At 34.1% G+C, this 19,923-nt stretch overlaps 1 protein-coding gene across 3 annotated transcripts in view; it reads left to right on the top strand.

Moving 5' to 3' along the window:
• LOC148945286 (uncharacterized) overlaps positions 1–19,923 on the top strand; it is a 354,164-nt gene that overhangs the window by 326,488 nt on the left and 7,753 nt on the right. For all 3 annotated transcript variants that reach the window (XM_089099445.1, XM_089099447.1, XM_089099446.1), the window contains exons 7-8: positions 4,188–4,397; positions 18,990–19,759. In XM_089099445.1, the coding sequence (XP_088955571.1) occupies positions 4,188–4,397; positions 18,990–19,759 (980 nt within the window). The remainder of the gene's footprint in view (positions 1–4,187; positions 4,398–18,989; positions 19,760–19,923) is intronic.

The following is a 19,923-nucleotide window of genomic DNA, read 5'->3' as shown; positions in this document are numbered from 1 at the left end:
ACAAAAATTCCCCCTGCTAAAGATTCTCCCCACGTACAAAATTGAGAGCCAGAAACAAAAAAAAAATATTGAAGAACCATATTAACTACTTATAACTACTTATATTAAAAAATATTGGCAGACTGTGTGATGTAGTAGAACACATTGTAAAAAAAAAAAAAAAAAATGGATGTCAAACAAAATTTTTTTCCTGGAGTTTATTAAACAAGTAAAAAAAATCTAATTTTTTGTTGAAACTGCCATTCGTGTTTGAAGTGCAACATATTGAAATTGTGTCTTACATCAAAAAGAAATTGTGTTTTAGCTCTTTGTAAAGGGTGATGCTTACCCAAACAAGTTTGTAAACTTCAGGTTTGTTGTTAATATTTTTATATAAAAGAAACTTCCTCCGTGAAAAAAATACTGCAGCATAGATATACAAAATCAAAATATATTAAGTGTATAAACCAAACATTTGATTGAAGTTGTGAGGATTTTATTCAGGGACGTAATTTTAAGGGGGAAGTGGGTAGTTGCCCCCCCCCCACTAATTTGAACAAAAAATATTATACAGGCCATGCCCCTTAATTGTCCGGATAAGAACCCCTTTTGCCCCAACCTATAAAAATGCTGGAGATTCACCCCTGCTAAAATTGTAATATGGGAGTCCAAAATGCAAGCGCGCAAAGTACACATCTCAGAAAAAGTGTCTAATTTTCACCAAAGTTAGCGTTGAAAAACTTCTAAGCTTTTCAAATACAGATCTGAGGCTAATTACAACAAAGAAGTACAAAATTAAACATGGTAAACACAGGTTTAAAAACTCTCTTAACTCAATACTTCTGTTTCTACTACAACTGTCACGACAAGCGTTGCCAACGCTTTGAGATGGCAAGGGCAGAAAAAATAAACTCAAGGAGGTAGTGATTCCCAAGATGTATCAAAGAAGAGCTTTTTGATTCACAAAAATCAAAATTTTTATAATAATTGCTTGCTCTCATCTTTGGCGCGTTTATAAAAAATAGATTGGCTCATTAATCGTTAATCAGGTACACACGAAGAAGAAGTTTAAGCTTGTGGCCCCCTCAAAAATGTTGAGATTTCTGCAATATTTTCTCCATTATCTACCATTTTCCGTATGATAGCCCATTTTATAAAGTTGCATCTCAACTCTTAAATTCATTCCCTCTCCAGGCTAAAATATTGCGTACTTGGGTTTAGGTAATTCTGCATTTTTTTTAATGAAAATATGGTTCAAATCTCGTTTAAGATACACAATAAGAGATCAATTCAATAATTAATTGAATTCAATTCACCAAGCCAAAGGGGCCAAAACGGGGGGGGGGATAATTACTCCTTATAATTTGACAAATAATTTTTGTTTTAGAAAATACCTTTGTTTGGAATTTTTATTTTATAAAGGGGTAAAACGCCCCCGTTAGATTTTAAAAATATATTTTTTGTATCTTCATAGAAAAAATCCTTTCCCCTGAACCCTACATTTTTAAGAATTGGCGCCCCCTAAATTATGTAAAGGAAAATCAAGCTTACTTTACAAAAATATCCAGTCCTGACTAACAATATGTTGAATACTGTTTATATGCTAAATGTCTAAGCACCAATTGATCATTCTGTTTAATTAAACTGTACCACTAACTGTATGCACATTTAATTAACCCAGTTTCGGAACGTTTACGAATAGCTATGAAATTATTTTATTCACTCTTTTACGAGAAAAATGCGCTAGTATATCCCTTTTCTTTTGCTAATATCCCTAGAAAAATTAACTAAAGTAAAATTTTCGACACGCTATCAGGCCTCCCAGTCCAAAAGAAGCGAGTAAACCCAAAATGTACCGGAAAATTCAGATTCTACCAAAAAAAAAATTCCACATTCCACATTAGGTAGAATGGACATTCTACAATGTCCAACGATGTACCAGGACTTCTAAATTGTACCAAAAACGGTACAGTGTACCGCGTTGACAACAGTGTCTCTAGTCAGTACTATTAATAACAAGATTGCTCCCAACACGACTAGTACTAGTAAACAACTGCTAAACATCGCAGTTGTTTACTAGCATGGACGCCCATAAGGGGGGGGGGGCAGGGGCTGAATGATGCTGCCTTAGTTTTACATTTTTGCTCTGAGATTTCTATTATATAGACTTAAAAGTGCCAATTAGACCAGGTTTGCCCCCCCCTCCCCTGGAATTCAGCTTATGGGCGCCCATGTTTTCTAGTACATTTCTGCTATTTATAGACAGTGACTGTTATTTTTAATACAACTTATTAACCATCATTACTATTGTTAACGTATACAAAAGCTATGTCAATTGAAAAAAAACATAAATTAAATTTAAAAGAAAATACAAAGAAAGTTTTTCATAAAAATGCAAAGTCGAATTTAACTTTAAACGGGCTGAAATTACAACTAAGCCAAACTTAAAACGAGCGCAAATTACCATCTCTCTTTTTACGAGAGTATCTCTCTTCCTAAGGGTTTGAGTACTTTTGAGCGTTATATATAAGTGTTTGCATTTTAATAGTTATTATGGAAAATAAGACTAGTCTTAGTCATATGTAGAACTGGAGGCACTGAGAGAATTCAAATCTGTTATTACTGTTTCGTGTTGGATTTTATGTGATGGGCTTTATGTAATAATTACTTTTCAAAGTTCTAATATGCCTGGTTGTACACATTGTGATGTCTTGTGTTTAATTTCCCACACTATGCTGTGTTGAGGTTTATTCGATGACAAATTATCGATAGTATAGATGGCGGTAAATCACTTTCAAAAATTTTAACAACATTGATCCTCCTGTTCAGAGCTATCATGCGGATTAATTTGCATTAGTTTTCCTTTCCTTCGCTCAATTACTGGCCACGCTATATTTATAATTAAATACTGTGACTGAAGAAAAACTTTTCATAGGCAGCGCGCTAGCGTTGCCTAAGTAAAGAACGATGTGGGTACAATGTGTTTTTTTTCATACTCATGCGTTTTGTATCGAAGGAGTTGTGGTAGAAACTTCAAAAAGGCCTCATTCGATTGGAAATTGGAGTGGCTAGTACCCTTTTAATTAGTCGAAAGTGATTGAAGGGCAACTAGCCCCCCCCCGTCCCTCACGCCCATCATTCCCCCAAACACATCCAATCAAAATTTTGAGATAGCCATTTTTGTCAGCGTAGTTGATTTCCAGATAGAAAATATCGTTTTGAGGAAAACACTCCACCACAACCCTCGGGGCAAGGTTTTTAAGTTATGCCCTGGGGGCTAATAAGGTTTTTATAGAAAGTGTTGTCGTAGAAACTTCAAAAAAGGCACATTCGATTGGAAATTCAAAGGGCTAGTGCCCTTTCTAATAGTCGAAAATGATTGGAGGGCAACTAGCCTCCCCACGCCCATCATTCCCCCAAACACCTCCAATCAAAAGTTTAAGATAGCCATTTTGTTCAGCGTAGTTGATTTCCATAGAAATCAACTACGAAAATATCTTTTTGAGGAGGACACTCCCCCACAATCCTCGGGGCAAGGGTTTTAAGTTATGCCCTGGGGGTATATAAGGTTTTTGTAGTAGATGTTGTGAATTTGCACTTTACTGAAAAAAATATAAATGTTTTTACTTTTATAACTTTAATAAATCAAATAATATTAAAATTTTGATTACTAAATATCAGTATAATTTTAATAAACTGACAATGCATATTCATTTGTTTTTTTTCAGTAGAGTACAGATTATATTCTGTTCTTGAGAAGGCACAGGAGTTTTGTCCCCAAACTAAGTTAATTTCTGCTCGTTTTGAGTTTAAGTCCGTTATTTATTGTAATTTCTGTTCGTTTTGGGTTTCATTTATTTATCGAAGCTGATTTGTGGTAGTTTCTAGCTTGGTAGATTATTTGATTTTATTTTTGCTCATTTTTTGTTTAATGGAGTTCTTTACTTTTCTTTGAACTTATTTTGTGGAAAAAGTTTTTTTTTAATTAATTCTTTAAAATAATCAATCTTTCCTTAATGAAAAGACGGTTTTCTTCTCATTATTCGCCGTAAAGTGCGATATTTGTTGTCATTTCTGCTATTGGTTATGATAGGGGAGAGGGGAAATTATCAAAATTAATGCGATAGTAGTAATGAGTAAACTGAGGTTCAATGAGACAATTGGCTCATTGGATAATGAGGTTTTGAGACTTACATACAATATTTTAGGATAAAAGCGAAGTCTTTGGCATCGCCTACGCTGTCCCGAAGGGTGAACTATCCTGCTCGGCCGACCGTTCTTGACCTTTTCTCCCCTGGAAAGAGATCAGAACCAGAAGGAGTGGAATCTATGATGAGTGCCAGTTGCATACAGCTGGATACTCGAAACAAAAATAGCATCAGTCAAAGCTACTCTGGAGTTAAAGAAGAAAGGAATAAGTAAGCTCTTATTAGTAAACTCTATTTTTCAGTCTGTCTGAAAAAGAATTAAGTGTTGTATAAAATGCTGCTACTCTAAGTTAAGCTTATTTAATTATTTCTGAATTATTTTGTTCAAAAATTTTTGGGAATTTATTTTAGAGTTACCGTAGCCCAGAAATGGACTTGTATTCATTAGCTGTAGAGTTTCATATGACTGGGATATCGGTACGAACCGAGGCTTGTCGTTCCAAGTGTTACTAACAGTGAACGGAAACATTAAGTGGGCTGGAAGATTAAAAATGAAACCTTAATATGTAAACAAGAAATATTTTACACTTAAAAAAGGCATAAAAGTGCAGTAAAAACTGTAAAATATCTAAGTCGTTTCTTAAACGATGAAATTTGCAGGTTTCATTTTCATTCCTCAAATTTTTTCATTTTCACGCTCAAGATCCATCAACACCAACAATATTTAAAAATCCTAAGGGATTTCACCTAGGCCGTATTCAGGGGAAGGGATAGGGGGTCTGATCCCCCCCCCCCCGAAATATTTTTTGGGCACGTAAAAATGTAATAAAAATGCAATAAAAATGCAGAAAAACACATTTTTGTTGCGTTTTTAAAGTTTTTTGTACAACCCCCCCCCCCCCCAAAAAAAAAGTAACCACCCTCAGAACAAAATCCTGAATACGACCCTAGACTATATTAATTGTTTCTATTAATTAGTTTTCTATTAGCTCATGGAATGTAATTATTTTAAATTTTTATTGATATAATTTTGCGACGATAGAAGTGGGTTTTAAGTGTTAAGCGTGGCAAGTAGGGGTGGTACAAATATTTTTTTTAGACTAGATTGGCTTTTTTTGTATTAAAAAAGATTATAATGTAATTACAACTTTTCTAGATACACTTGGGAAAATGTTATGGGCTGTACCAGGCTCGTTGGGGGCGATGAGATGTAGAATGGAGAAAAAGTCAAATGTGGGGAAGCTATAAGGGCAAATAGGAAATTTGGGAAAAAATACGAAAGATATTGAGGTTTTGAAAGGGAGTGGGGAAAAGTGGTCCTAAAGGTTCCCTACATGTGAACCAAATTTTTACAAGTCTATTTCTGTAGGCCATACATATAAAAATAATATTAAACAAACGGATAATATACGGTAACAAAAAGTGATGTCAGATCTTTGAGTCCAAATTCGGAAACCCTTTTCAATGATAGTCATAATCTCCGTTTTTCATTAAAGAAGAAAAAACTATCTTTTTCGAAAATTTAAGGTTTCAGGGACAAAATAAAACTTCAAGGTCCACCAATCTCCGGGAAATGTTCTAAGCTAGCCCCGCTGAATTTCAAAACAAAAATCACGTAATCAAACTACTAGTGAATCTTACCATATTGCTTGGAAATTTTCTTACAATAATCCAGTCTTGCTAGGCTGAATCACTATCATTTATATTGAAAAATAAATAACACTATAAAAAGTTACGAATTCGAAAACCAAACTTCAAAAACTAACACCATATGCATTCGCCAGAAGTAATTGTTCTGAGATTAGGTTTCTGATTCATATTCCATGAAAGGTATATTTTTGGTAATAAGCGAATCAGTTTCGTAAGCGGTATGTTGCTGAAGCGGTAGTCTTTTTGTCAAAGATTATAATAAGACTAAAAAGAGTAATAACATACTAAAATAGAATTTAAAAAAAGAAAAGAAAACAAATCTGCTATTTAGCGTTGCTGTTCAACCCTAAATTGGTATAATCTAGATCAAATCGCAGAAGAATAATAGCAACCAAGGTCGTAACCAGGGGGGGGGGGGCTAGGGGGTTACCCCCCCCCCCCCCCACCGAAAAAAATTGTCTGACTGGTAAAAACGTAACACAGATGAATATAAACAAATTTTTGATGCGTTTTTAAAAGTTTTTTGACCCTCCCCCCTCCCCGAAAAAAATGTGGTACAGCCACTAAGTTACTGATAGCAACTAAGTTAATCACCGATAAATAAAGATTGCTACTTCTTATTTAATCGAGACTTGCCTTTCGCTTATATTTGCAACCTAAAGACGTGCTTAATTCGAATTTTGCCTGATAATATCCCCAAAAACTGAGTCTTTGAGTTTAGAAGTACTCAAGCACAAAGTTGGAAATACTTTCAAGGAACTGAATTTAGTTTTAGAATCCTGAATTTCGTTTTAATAACATTTGTTATATAAGTTTTTTTTTTCATTGATGTCATTTTAGCATCGAATAACGTTGTGTTTATTTGGTTTATATATGTATCTTTGCTTTAATCATTCCATTCTATTAGATTGCTTTCCATGCATTAGCTTAACGTCAAACTTTGTAGGAATTTAATTTTTCTCGATATTCTGGCCTGAGAAGACTCCAGATGCATGGATAAAGTTAGAAAAAAAATGTGATTGTGCCAGGCCAAATCATTAAGTCAACAAGAGAATTGCTAATGAGGACATTCTTTTTGTAATTTTCTATTCATTAGAAGTCACCTCACGTTACTTTAAATTTGACTACGTTACTATTAACGGCTAATGACTGGCATTTCTGAATGATTACCACAAGCAATTCATTCCAGATGCCAAGTCTGCGAGAGCAAGTGCTGACTTTTTAATGGTTCAGCTCTTAGAGACCAAAGTAGCTGATTTTTACTTTGTTTTGTATAATTTTTACTAACAACCTGTTGATTTTCTAAACTATAAATAAAATTATACTCAAATATTTTGAAGAATAATTGCTAAAATAGTGTTCCGGTTTCCTGGAGAGCAAAAGTGTAATTTACTATGGGGCGGGGGGAAGGGGGGGGGGAGATCCCCCTATTTTGGTTCCTCCCCCAGCTGAAATTTACTTTCTTCAAAAATCTTGTCAAAATTAAGATAAACCTGTATAATTCAAGCATCAACAGAAACATCAGTTTTTTTAGTACATATTTATCTATATAGTACTATAAAGTACCTTTATAGTACTTTTATAGTACCTTTATGGTACCAAATGAATTAATTTTTAGTTGTTTCTGTCATTTTCACTTGATTTGGGAAAATTGGCTCGGACTTTGTCCTCCCCCCAAGGATTTTGACGAAATTACGCTACTGCTGGAGAGGGGGGAGGCTAAAGACAAAACATATTTTTGTAGGGTAGGCGGCGAGAGGTGTCTCTAGACACCTGACTACCTTAATTGATAGAACCCTCTGCTCTCCAAGCACTCTTCAGGCCCTAAAACCTTCATGTTCACCTCAGGTTCTGAGTAAAGCTGACTCGTATGGGAAACCGGTTATCGCTTCAGAGGCTAATCTTGCTTAAATCTTTTTGGAAATTTTCAAAATATTCTTGATTGTTTTTTAGCCGAAGGTGAATAATCAGTTTATATTACCGTGCCATAGAATTATGGGACTTTAAACGATAAATAAAATTCGAATCAGAATAAATCCCTTTAGTAGACAGTGCTCTCAATTCTTATGTGCTTTTAATTTTCAAAGTCTTTAAATAAGTGTTCAGAACAACTTACAAATACGTTTTTCAAAAACTCGCCGTCACTGAGTTGTTTTCAATTGGTACTATTGGTAGTTGTTTTCTATTGGTACTAATGTAAAGAGCTTCAAAAAAGCTGGCAGATTTAGCATGTTTTAGCTGGTAACACAACTTTTCAGAATTAATCTTGTTTTCCGAAATACATGTTAATATTGTATCTAGACTTATCTTCATTTTTCATTTCTTTCACATCTTTCAGTGTTGAATTTAAGTACCGCCCGATATTGGAAGTCGTAACGCTAATTCCATATTTCAATTAAATACTTATCAATTTGTCAGCAGCTTTGATACATCCGCGTTTATCTGTCCACACATCTTTAAAATATCTCCCTTTTGCTTTTTGTTCCTCCATGATAATACTTTTTTTTTCAACGTAGTTTTTATTTTTTTTTATTTAAGAAACTGAATACATATTTAGCTGTGTAATTGCGGTACTATCCTTTTGTTAGGGGGTATTGATGACAACCTGGTATCCCTGAGAGTAGTATGCACAAATAGGGGCCTACTACTACTAACTTCATTCACCATCGAGTCACAGACCGTCCTTCCCAGTGACTGAAAATGAGGTAGGGTAATTTTGTGGAAAACGCTGCCTAGATTAGATAGATTGAAGCCAATAATGGATGTTAGAATTATGCCTGCCAAGGTCAATCCCCCTGGAAATGTAAAATTACAATCGTGGTTCAAGAAAGGTCACTTGAGGAGTAATCTGACAGTTGAGAAACAAGTTCTCTTGCTTGCACTAGTTCTGAGGATCTAGTGCTGCTGGGCACTGATGTCTGGCGTGTGGTGGGTCACTCTGCCCTCTCTCTTCGATCTGAAGCTGGCAGGTGGGTTTCTCGGGATGGAGGAAAACAAAAGTAGACACATTGACATGAAGTTTGTTTGGGCCCCTTTTCTACAGTTTGCACCTTTTTATCTGTCTAATAAAAAAATTGATTCAAGATTGTTTATCAACTAGCTGTTTCCATCCACATTGTGAATCCATCTTTTCATCAGTAAAGCGTCTCGGCGGTCAACGATTACTGGTGAAATTGACTCACGTAAATAAAAGCTGGTGGTGGATTGTCTTGGTGAAAATTTTCAGCTAATTTAAATCGAAAGCCATGCAAGCAATGGCGTGATTTTGTCAAAAACCGGGGGGGGGCAAAGTTGAAGCCAATTTTCCCAAATCAAGTGAAAACTGAAAAATGAGCCATATATTACCAAGACAAAAATATACTAAAGAAAACTGACTGGCTTCTCTGGATGCTTGAATTATGCAGGCTTATCTTAGTTTTTAGGCAAGATTTTTGAAGAAACTGAATTTTATCTGGGGGGTGCAAACTGGTAGTATTTAAGAGTATTTGGCTTGACTCCAGCCGTTATGTGTTTCCATAATTCCGACTCCAAAGGGTCTTACATTATTTCTGTTCCTCCGACTCCACGACTCCAACTTCACAACCCTGGGTAACAGTCTCGTAGCAAAAGTTTCTGAAGCCCCCTCCCTTTGCCGTGACTTTGGTTCAAAATAGCCGAAATAGTAGCTAGAACAAAGCAATTATAGCTAGAACAAGGGCTATTATCCAAGTCAAATTATATACCTTGAAATTACTAATTTCAGAAACCTCGACTTCACAAATCAGCTAAAACGTAAAGTCAAATTTGCGTGCGAATTTGGTAGCATGTTTGGTACGAGTTTTGATGAAAGTACTCAAGATGATACTGGTTTCAGTACAACTTATGATAATCCACTGTTCCTCAGATCTTCTATGTCAATGGAACATCTTTCAAATAAAAACATCCAGTAAGGTTTCGCATTACGGCACCATTGAGGCTTTTGATGTTTAACACATATTTTATTTTAATCCAAGGTTAATATTGTTCATTGCACGACTGCACCATCATATTGTTCTGTTGTTTGCTTCTAATTTGGTTTCTCTTTCCACGTAGTCAAGCATATAAAGTGCTAACTTAACGTCACGCGTTTGCTGCAATCTAAAAAAAAGAAAATTCAAGGAAAATTCTCCCCCTCCCATGAAAAATTCCCTCGTACTTTTAAATTCTAAACAATTTCAAAAATTACCCCAACGGACAATGCTCCTCAGAAAATTTTCCCCCGTAGAAAACTCCTCCACGGAAAAATTCCCCCGCAGAAATTCATCCCACAGGAAATTACCCCCCCCCCCCCAACAATTTTCTCCCGTGCCAAATTCCCCCTGGAAATTTTTCCTCGCATTTAAGATCACGACCATATTTTTAGATTTAAATGTAGGCTATTTGAAAAATTAGGTTACCCGTTTGGCTTATCGTCGGGTGTTGTTAGGTAATTAATATCCAAAAAATTTGAGGAATGTGACATTTGGACGAAAAGAACTGTCAAGTATTTGTATTTAGGGGTTCCTAATTTCAGTCAGCACAAAAGTTATTAAAAGGGCTATGGGAGGATTAATGCCTAAAACCTTTGCAAGCACGTAATTCCTAAAGTTTCTTGGCATTCAGACGAACAGTGTGGTAATGCATTTAGGATCTGCATCCTAAGCATAATGTAGTAATCGCAGTAAGGAGATTGATAATCTTATTAAAGATTAACCAAGACATTAAAAACGATATTTATTTTTACGTAATTTTATCAGATTACCGGCGAATACAGAAAACTTTTCTGTATTTTTTTAAAACTATGTTTCTTACTTGGTAAAAATACAGTTATTTGATGATTATAGCATTTCCTTAAATGACGCTTCCTAGTACTAAATTTACTGCTTCTCACATTCAGAGAATATCTTTTAGTATACAGTATCCTGTGTTCAGCCTTGTTTGGGGTTCATCCAATGTTTCCATCATAAACATAATAATTTACAATCGACTACTGATTGATTGAGTCTTTATGATTGTCATGCGCTTTTTCTTTTATGCCACCTGCGAAGCTTTTCTCCATGTTTTGCTCCTAAGGCCGTGTCAGCTTTTCTTCGCTCTAGTCTAATATACGGCCTGAAGGTTAGTGTTATGCGAAGGAATTCTTTTTTTTTCATTCAACCGGTGGCTCCACTTATTTACCTACTCATGAAATAATTTTTCCATATTTTCTGATTTCCACCCAAGTAGTGAATTTAGTACCTTTTTAAATATTGTGTAAAAAAAAGATTAATTACAAGGTTAAACAACAATCTATACGGTGCCAAAAACTCTAAAAAACAGAGATTTGTTTCTGACGAGGATAAAAATTAAAACCATTTCTTAGAGAAATTTTAAAACTATAATCCTATGGGAGGTATTAATTAAAGAACCCTTTTTCCTGATGGAATTAAAGTTCGGAGTTGAAACTTCAAATGAACAGAAATTGTTGCTTTGCAGTTTATACAACACATACCTCTAGAACTAGCTTTATAATGAAAACACAAATCTGGTTAAAAACACAAGGTTAGGAGTAGAAAGGTCCTTATCTACCCAAAAATAAAATAAAAAAGTGATTCATGAGGTTATCAACACTCTTTCACCGGCCATGATACCAATAACTTTCAGCATAAGAGTTTAAATTCTCTGAAAAACTCAACCAAGTTCAGTTTTCAGTAAAGCATTTGTTTTTCAGAATTCTATAAACATATGGAAATACCACGAGTCAGTTTATTTGAGCTATTTTTGTATTTATAATATTGCGTAAACTGCGAAGCAATTATTTTTGTTCGTTTTGAATCTTCGCTGTTTGCCTCCATCAGAAAACTTTTTTTTTAAATTAATTGTTGTCAGTTTTAAGTTTTGTAAATATATGCAATAAATGTTACAAAAAGATCCTTGTCTAGCTTAGATGATGAAACTAAAGAAGTCAACATGAGTTCTTATTGAAATAGGGCATGAAATTTAGGCTTTACCCCCTCCCCTCTCTTTAACTTGCCCACAAAAAATGTGCAATTTTGTCACATAAAATGTCCACGGGGTTAATTATCATTGACATCTTTGTGAAGTTGCAACTAAAAGATTCAAGTATACGTGAAACATATTGGGATTTAGAAAAGTGAAAGACATTAGAAGAATTTTAGATGTGAAGTTAATATAACTTACAGAAATTCGTGTCATTATTATTTGAATTGTCCTGCCGCAATGTCACGAAGACTTTTAACCTTTCATAAGAAAGTAGTCTTCCGTTATATCTTGCTCCTTGGACTGCAAATTTTTCAGAGAACTGATCATGTAAGATTATATTATTATGAAAAATACCTAGGCTAAAATAAAAAAGATGTCCAAATTCATGGAGGCTAGTGCCCTCCCCTTGCCTCCAGATAATAGACCTGTGTTTCACGTCAAAACCAGGGCCAAATCATGTACACCTTGACGGAGTGGGGGAAGTAAAACCATAATTGGGAAGGTTTCGCTTGGTTAACCATTGCAACACCCGTACGATGGTCCAGTGCCTCGTTAGCACTGGAAAAAAAGAGACATAAGGGTTTCAAGCTCGTTTTCAAACTTTCGGAAGATATGTTGTCGTAATACTTTTACTATTAGCAAAAGCGTAAACAGTATTTATCATCATTTCTGAATTAGCTTTGAATTAGATTAAAATTATTTTTCGCTGTTCAGTTTTTTTTTTCAAAATTATTTTTTAAATTTTCACTTATAAGAAACTAGGAGTGGGAGAATATAAAAGGGAAGATTGAAAACCTCCGGTCAAGAGTTTTTGGCCAAGAAGATCATCATAGCAATCTTGTTAAGCTTCCCACACTCCATGCTCCCGAGAAATGGCACCAAAAAGTCCCATATGTGGCACATGGTATTATCAAGATGGATTAACAAAAAACACGTAGAAATGATCAAGAGAATTTAAATGAGCCATTAAACATATCCCTATTAACTTCAGTCATGATTCATTCCCCGAACGAGTAACACCTTAGGCGCTCCGTGCCTGCGGTAGTTTTGGCTGAAGAGTGAAATAGCTTGTGGGATTAATGTTTTGAATTGATGAAAGAAAATTTTTTGGTGTGTGATTATTGCTTTGAACTGAAGAATTGCATGGAGTAAAAGAGGATTGGATTTGAGTCATTATAAACAGAGCCTTTGATTACCGACGTTGGAAAAGGTGTTTGCCGTGCCAAACGGCTAAAAGCACTGCACGTTAGCAACATCGTGGGTAAACAATCGTTGCCGGCTGAGGTAAGACTATTTGTCCATTTTTTTAATTGCTGCTTATTCATGGGGCGAAATAAAAGAAACCGTAAAGAAGTCTCATTCGAAGAGGATCAAAATGATTATTAGTCATCTTCACCTAAGGAGGGAGAAACTTTGTCAATTTCGACGCTGGCTCGGAGCTTTTCTGAAATTCTAACTATAGTGAAAGACAATGGAAAAAAGCTTGACGGTATCACGGACCAGTTCAAATCTCTGGAAACCCGGGTCAAATCGCTTGAGGAAGCGCTATCTGGCCAATCGCAGCAATTTTTGACGATCCAGACCCATGTGGCGGCTACTGAGAATGAAATAATAAATGTAAAATCACAGATTAGTGTTGTTACAGCTGAGTCAGTGGTTCTCCGTGAAGAAAATAATCAGTTGAAAAATCGGTTAATGCATTGAGAGTATAGAATGAATGAGAAAAATATAGTGGTTTGGAATGTAACTTGCGATAATAAAGAGGAAGCTAAAGCGATTTTCAAAACTGTTTGTGAAGAAGGACTAGGTGTAAACGAGACCCCAGAATTTGCTGTTACATAAGTAAAAAAAGAGCGTTTATTTTTTAATTTTATTTTTGGTTCTAAACAAAAAAAAATAACGATTCTGAAACAGAGTAAAAAACTTAAAGGAAAGACTGTTTGCGGTCATAAAGATATTTATCTTAGTGATGATGCTCCGACGGCAGTGAGAGATATTAGAAAACGGCTGATTGAAAAAAGATCAGAGCTTGCTGATTGTGGTATTCAAGCATGGGTAACAAAATCGGTTCCACCTCTCCTTTGTTTTGATCGGTCAAATGGCCTGCGTGTTTCTTTCTCCGTGAATGACGTGATTCCTGAATTGTCAGTGCCGATAAATCCTCGAGGTGTGCCTATGCAATGCTAAGCGGGTTGTCATATTTATATTTATATTAATTATTTTATTTTAATATGGTTTTGAGTTATTATTTTGTTGTGCTTTTACTTCTTTGTTTTTTGTTTGTGGTAGCATATTGGTATGAAGTAATGTTGTCTCGTGTTTTTTTATCATTTTTTTTTAAAAATATGTTGTGGATGGAATAATGTAAAAAAAAACAAAATGAGAAAAAGTATTAATGGTGTATAATGTATAGCGCAGTGCGGAGCGTACCGGGTTGTGATTAGAGCTCTTATGGATTGGTCTTGGCTTTCAGTTATACTTGGCCTGTAAACAGTAATTGTGTTTTTTGTTTTTGATTAAGATATTTATGTTTCTAAATTAAAAGTTGCGCAGATTAGTCGTACTGAGGGAAAACGACTTGGAATGGAGATTACTTTTTTTTTTTTTTCTTTTTTTTTATTGTTATTTTTTATTATGGTTTGCTGGTGATTTGGGGCATGGGTTGGTTTCTCTTAAAGTGGGGTTAATATTTGATAATGGATAGAGATAATCGTGAAATTCCATCATCAAGGTTAAAAGAATTTGAGCGGAATTCTCTTTCATTTCAGTCAATTTTTCAAACTATTGTAGCTGGTGATGATGAAGATACTTCTAGTAATTTTGATATCCCAAAAAATCAATATATATTTATGAATGAGCTGATAAGAAAAAATGTAAATACAAGTAGGATGTCGTTTTGGAATTGCCGGGGTTGGAGGACTGCGCAGGATGTGATTGAAACTTTTTTGTCGGATTCAGATAAAGATATATTAGGACTATGTGAAACTTTTTTAGATGATTTTTCAATTGAAAATATACATGTAAAAGATTACCAATTTTTTAACATCGGTCGGAAAAGACAAAAACAAGGGGGTCTAGGTGTTTTGATTAAAAATTGCATACCAGCACGTATAAGGATTGATTTTTTACCAATGAATATTGAAATGATTTTTGGATCTTGTGTTGTTGAATGCTCTTTTCCAAATAATCGGAAGCTTTTAATTGCAGTTATTTACCGTACTCCGTCATCCAGCCAGATAGAATTTAAAAATCATTTTGAAAGTATGTTGGATAAATTAGCTAGTCTTAATACTCCTTATTTACTTATGGGTGATTTTAATATTGATTTAATGAAACTCCTATCTGCAGATCAGAATAGAATAGATAGAAATATTTTGAAGTTTTGGGAGGGCCCACTATCTTATGGACTAAACCCCGTATGTTTTGTGACCTCTAGAATGGCTGATACATCATTTTCACTTATTGATAATATTTTTTCACCTTATAGTGCTGTTAATACATTTATTATTCCTGATGATTCATCTGACCACTGTATAATTATGTCTGATTTTCTTATAAATTTTCCGCATAATAAAAAAAAATCAAACCAAGCATAGAGATTTTTCACATAAAAATGTGTTAAGGTTAAAAGAAGGGCTTGGTGATGTTAATTGGAGTCCTGTAATTGATGAGAAGGATCCGAAACAATCATTAGATAAATTTTATTATATTATGAATGAAAAGCTTGATCTTTTTTGCCCATATAAAAGCCCGAGAGGAAAGAAACTTACCCCAAAAAAGCCTTGGATAAATGAATCACTTTTGAGATCTATTAATGAGAAAAATCGTTTATATAAAATTAGAATAAAATATCCCACGGAAATAAATATAACGTGTTTTAAAAATTATAAGAATATGCTGGTAAGGATCCTTAGAGTAAGTGAAAGACGTTATTATGAAAATTCTTTTCGAAATTCTGATTCCCCTAGAAAAACTTGGAGTTTGATTAAAGATAAAATTGGAAGAAATAAAAAGTTGTTACACACTGAAGTGTTATTTGATATTAATGGTAAAGAATTTAGAGGACCACAAGCTGTTGCTAAGAAGTTTAGTGAATATTTTGCTAGTATTGGATCATCTGTTGTTTCAGGAGAAGTTGACCTTTCTTCCCCAAGGTCGCATAAAAAATATCTACCGCCCACTGAAGATACGAGCATATTTATGGCCCCGGTTACTTTTGCAGAATTTCAAAAGGTTATTAAGAATTTAAAAAATGGTAATTCATTGGGATATGATGAACTTTCAACTAATTTGCTAAAAAATATTGCAGGTGAAATTTTTGAACCATTGCTTCATATTTTAAATTTATGTATTTTCTCAGGTACATTTCCTAAAAGATGGAAAATTGTACGTGTAATAACATTGCATAAAAAAGGAGATAAATCTGATACAAATAATTATCGTCCTATTGCAATTTTATCACCATTGTCTAAAGTATTGGAAAAAATTTTAAAAGGAAGGATTACTAATTATCTAGATAAAATAATTTTTTTTACCAAATATCAGTTTGGATTTAGGGCAGGCCATTCGACGGAACAAGCAGTTGCAGCTCTTGTATTAGAAATAAATGACTGCTTAGATAGTAATTATCATGTATCTACTTTTTTTTATGATTTTAAAAAAGCATTTGACACTTTAAACCATGAAATTCTTTTTGATAAAATGGAAAATTCCGGTATAAGAGGGAAAGGACTAGATATAATAAGATCATACCTTTATGGACGTAAAATCGTGGTAGATGTTGATGGACATTTGTCTAGTTTAAATGATCTTGAAGATATTGGTGTCCCACAAGGATCGGTATTAGGTCCGCTTTTATTTTTGATGTATATTAATGATCTCCACGATGTTTGCAGGGAAATAATGGTCTTGCAATTTTATTTGCAGATGACACAGCTGTTTCTGTTAAAGCGAAGGATTCATCTACATTGATTCAAAATCTGTTTAACACTGTTAGTTCAGTTAATCGATGGTTTGTATCTAATTAATTAGTACCGAATTTTAAGAAGACTGAATTTATGGTTTTTGGTCATTCAAAACGTGCTACTAAAAAAATTTCATGTCAGGAGCTTCTAGTTGGTGAGCATAAAATACGTAGAGTTCAATCATATCGTTATTTAAGAGTTTTTATTGATCCCCTATTGTCATTTCAAACTCATATTGATCATTTAATGGTGAAAATTTCGCAAAATATTGGGTCTACGTATCGTTTGCAACATGTTTTTCCATTTTGAATTTTAAAAATAATTTATCATTATTTGATTGCTCCTTATTTAAATTATTGCACAATTATTTATTTAAATACTTTTTGGACGCATATAAAACCCCTACAGATCCTTCAAAATAAAGCAGTGAGAATACTTGGAAATTTTGTACATCGTCCATCAAAACTTAGAGATGCATCGGAAACTGAAACATTATTTCTTTTCTTGAATTTATTAGATCTGAAACATATAAGAGAACTTAATATATCAATATGGCATTTTAAAATACATGATCCTAGTAGTTATTTTTATGAAAAATCTCTGTTGATTCTGCCCCCTCCTTCGGCTCTTAGGTGTTCTGGAACATATCGAATTCCCTTTGTTAATTGTGAAAGATCTAGATTTTCAATTAGATACCAAATACCATTTATTTCAAATAAATATAGGCTGAAAGATAGAATTCAAATTGAGTCATTTCGGCAAATATCAGTTCTAAGGAAGAAAATATTAAAATTATGTATTGACCTGTGATGGTGGAATAGAAATTTTTTTATTATTATTTTTTTTGTTTATATTTGTTACCCATGTTGGGATAGCCTTCCATGCCCCACTTGTCCAGCGTTTGTTTTCTTTATGTTTGTTATGTTTTTTGTTTTTTTCTTTAACCAGGTTTTTTTTCTTTATCTCTTTTTTTATGATGAGGAAATGTTTTTTTTTTTTTTTTTTTTTTTTTTTTTTATTATTAAAACACAATTTTACGAGCTTTGCTATGTTTTGGGGGTATATGTTTTTTTGTTATGTTTTTTTATTAAAATAAAATCTTCTTCTTCTAAAAACTTACGATAGCCTGCTACCCTCTCAATAAAGTGATTTCCCCTTTTTTTAAATGGGGGCTCAAAACCTCTAGTGAAGGATTTTTTATCATGATGATTCTAATGGTCGCTTTTTCATTTCGATCTTTCACCATTTTTGAGGGGTTTCGAGCTATTCCCAAAATTTTTTTTATTCAGTAAACTTTTACTCTTGATATGAACCTATATAATAGTTGTCATTCCTGGATTATCTTTAATTGAAGTATTTCCCTACTAGACAGCCGATATTACAATAGAATATTAATGAATCTCATGGCAAATCAGGATCTTACTTCTTCCTTTTCCTCAATATAAGACATTTCTTGTTTAGCTTCATTCTTATTTTCTTCAACACGAAAAAACTACCATCATTACAAAAGCTGACAGCAAAGAAGTTCGGTTCTCAAGATAGCATGTAAGTAGAGTCAGAGTAGTATGTTAGGACCCTCAGAGAGCTTATGGTTTTCCAAAATTTCCCTTCTGTTTTCATCTAATTCTCCTATTTTTATTTCACAATTCCCCCTTTAATTTATGTAATAAATTTATAAGACCGTACGTACTTCGGGTAGGTTTCAGTTATAAAAAATAAGAACGACAAAAACAAGTCTTAGGCCTACTGGATGATAAATATTGACAGGAAAAAAAGGTTGTGACAGGCAGATTTGAAACATAGTCCCAAAACTTTTAGGTACGGGTTATCCGCTACTGGGGCACAAGGGGCCAAAATTTTATAGTTAAGTTACCAGATCAGATATGGCAACACTAGTTGTATTGCTCTAGTATTAAAAAATAACAAACTACACAGCATTTCCTTTTAGAAAGTGTTTCATGACGTAAGCCTTCTAAGGAACCTTTTTCTGTGTACGAAAGGAAGATGTATACCATTAATCCTTAAATGTTCGCCTTTTCTACCAAGTAGATCCAACCCACCTTATCTTATTAAATCTTCAGAAATAAATAATATAGCAATATTGAAAATCTGTTAGATCAGTTAGAAAATGAATTTGAATGAACTGATCGCATTTGCAAATTTATTTTACATGTGGTAAAAGAGACCGTTTTTTTTTTACTAGGATAAACAAATTTGGTCTGAAATGAAATTGGCTGAATACCCCCAAAATAATGCTTTTGTCTTTTAGGTCAATGAAGAATGCCTACGACCCTTATTTATCTGCACAAAAGCAAATGGAAGAGCTACTTGATTCTGTTACAAACTACAAATTTGGAGCGAAGTTTCAGACTGACAGTGATTCAAACGAGGTAGATCAGAAAGACAATGGCAAAAATGTTCGAACTACCACAGAGGTAAAAGAAGATGAGCAACCAGTTGTAGCAACGATTGTTCATACAAATTCCTTTTCTGTTTTGCCAGAAAGAGCGGAAGTACCTGGTAGAATTTCTAGAACACCTTCAAGCAAAGGCCTTATTCTACAACAGAAATCTCCTCGCTCTAATTATACTTCCTCTTTTAAGAATGAGGACAGATTGCTGAGTCGTAAAGACAGTACTGACTCAGAAGCATCCATGAAACGCTCAACATCGATTCCACGGCCGATTTATTCACGAAGCAACTCAGGTGTCCAAGATTCAGAAATGCAAGTTGGCTATCGACAACCTGTTGCAAGAAGCCGGTCATCACAAGCTTCTAAAGAACGTGTCGCACTTGCAGAAAGCCACTCCCCTTTTACGAATGGAGTTCGTAAAATTGAGAGCTTGGAGAAAACCCCGGTGACCCCTAAACCTGTATATCCTCGTACTGCTGCAATTTTTAAGCAAGAAACGCCGCCTAATCCACCACCGAGAAAGTCGTTGATGACAAAGACTTCAAGTAAAGAAACATTTACCTTGGAGACTCAACCTGGCCCAAAAGCTCGCTCTAAATTGGATGATGAAAGTTTGAACAATTTAGGTAAGCAACACCTTAAGAAGTTCAAAATATTAGTAATAATAAATAAACATAAAAATTTTCAGAACAATTTACGGCTCAGTTTTCCTATATAAAATCTTCATTTTCATTAATTTTTCTTCTACCTAAATTCCTAGTCCCAATTAATTATTTAAGAAAAGAAGAAT

The sequence above is a fragment of the Artemia sp. Qi Xiang Cuo genome, chromosome 13, assembly GCF_049724085.1.
Source record: "Artemia sp. Qi Xiang Cuo chromosome 13, ASM4972408v1, whole genome shotgun sequence".
NCBI classification, from domain to species: domain Eukaryota; kingdom Metazoa; phylum Arthropoda; class Branchiopoda; order Anostraca; family Artemiidae; genus Artemia; species Artemia sp. Qi Xiang Cuo.
The sequence above is the reverse complement of the archived record's forward strand: the minus strand, read 5'-3'. Positions and strand labels throughout refer to the sequence as shown.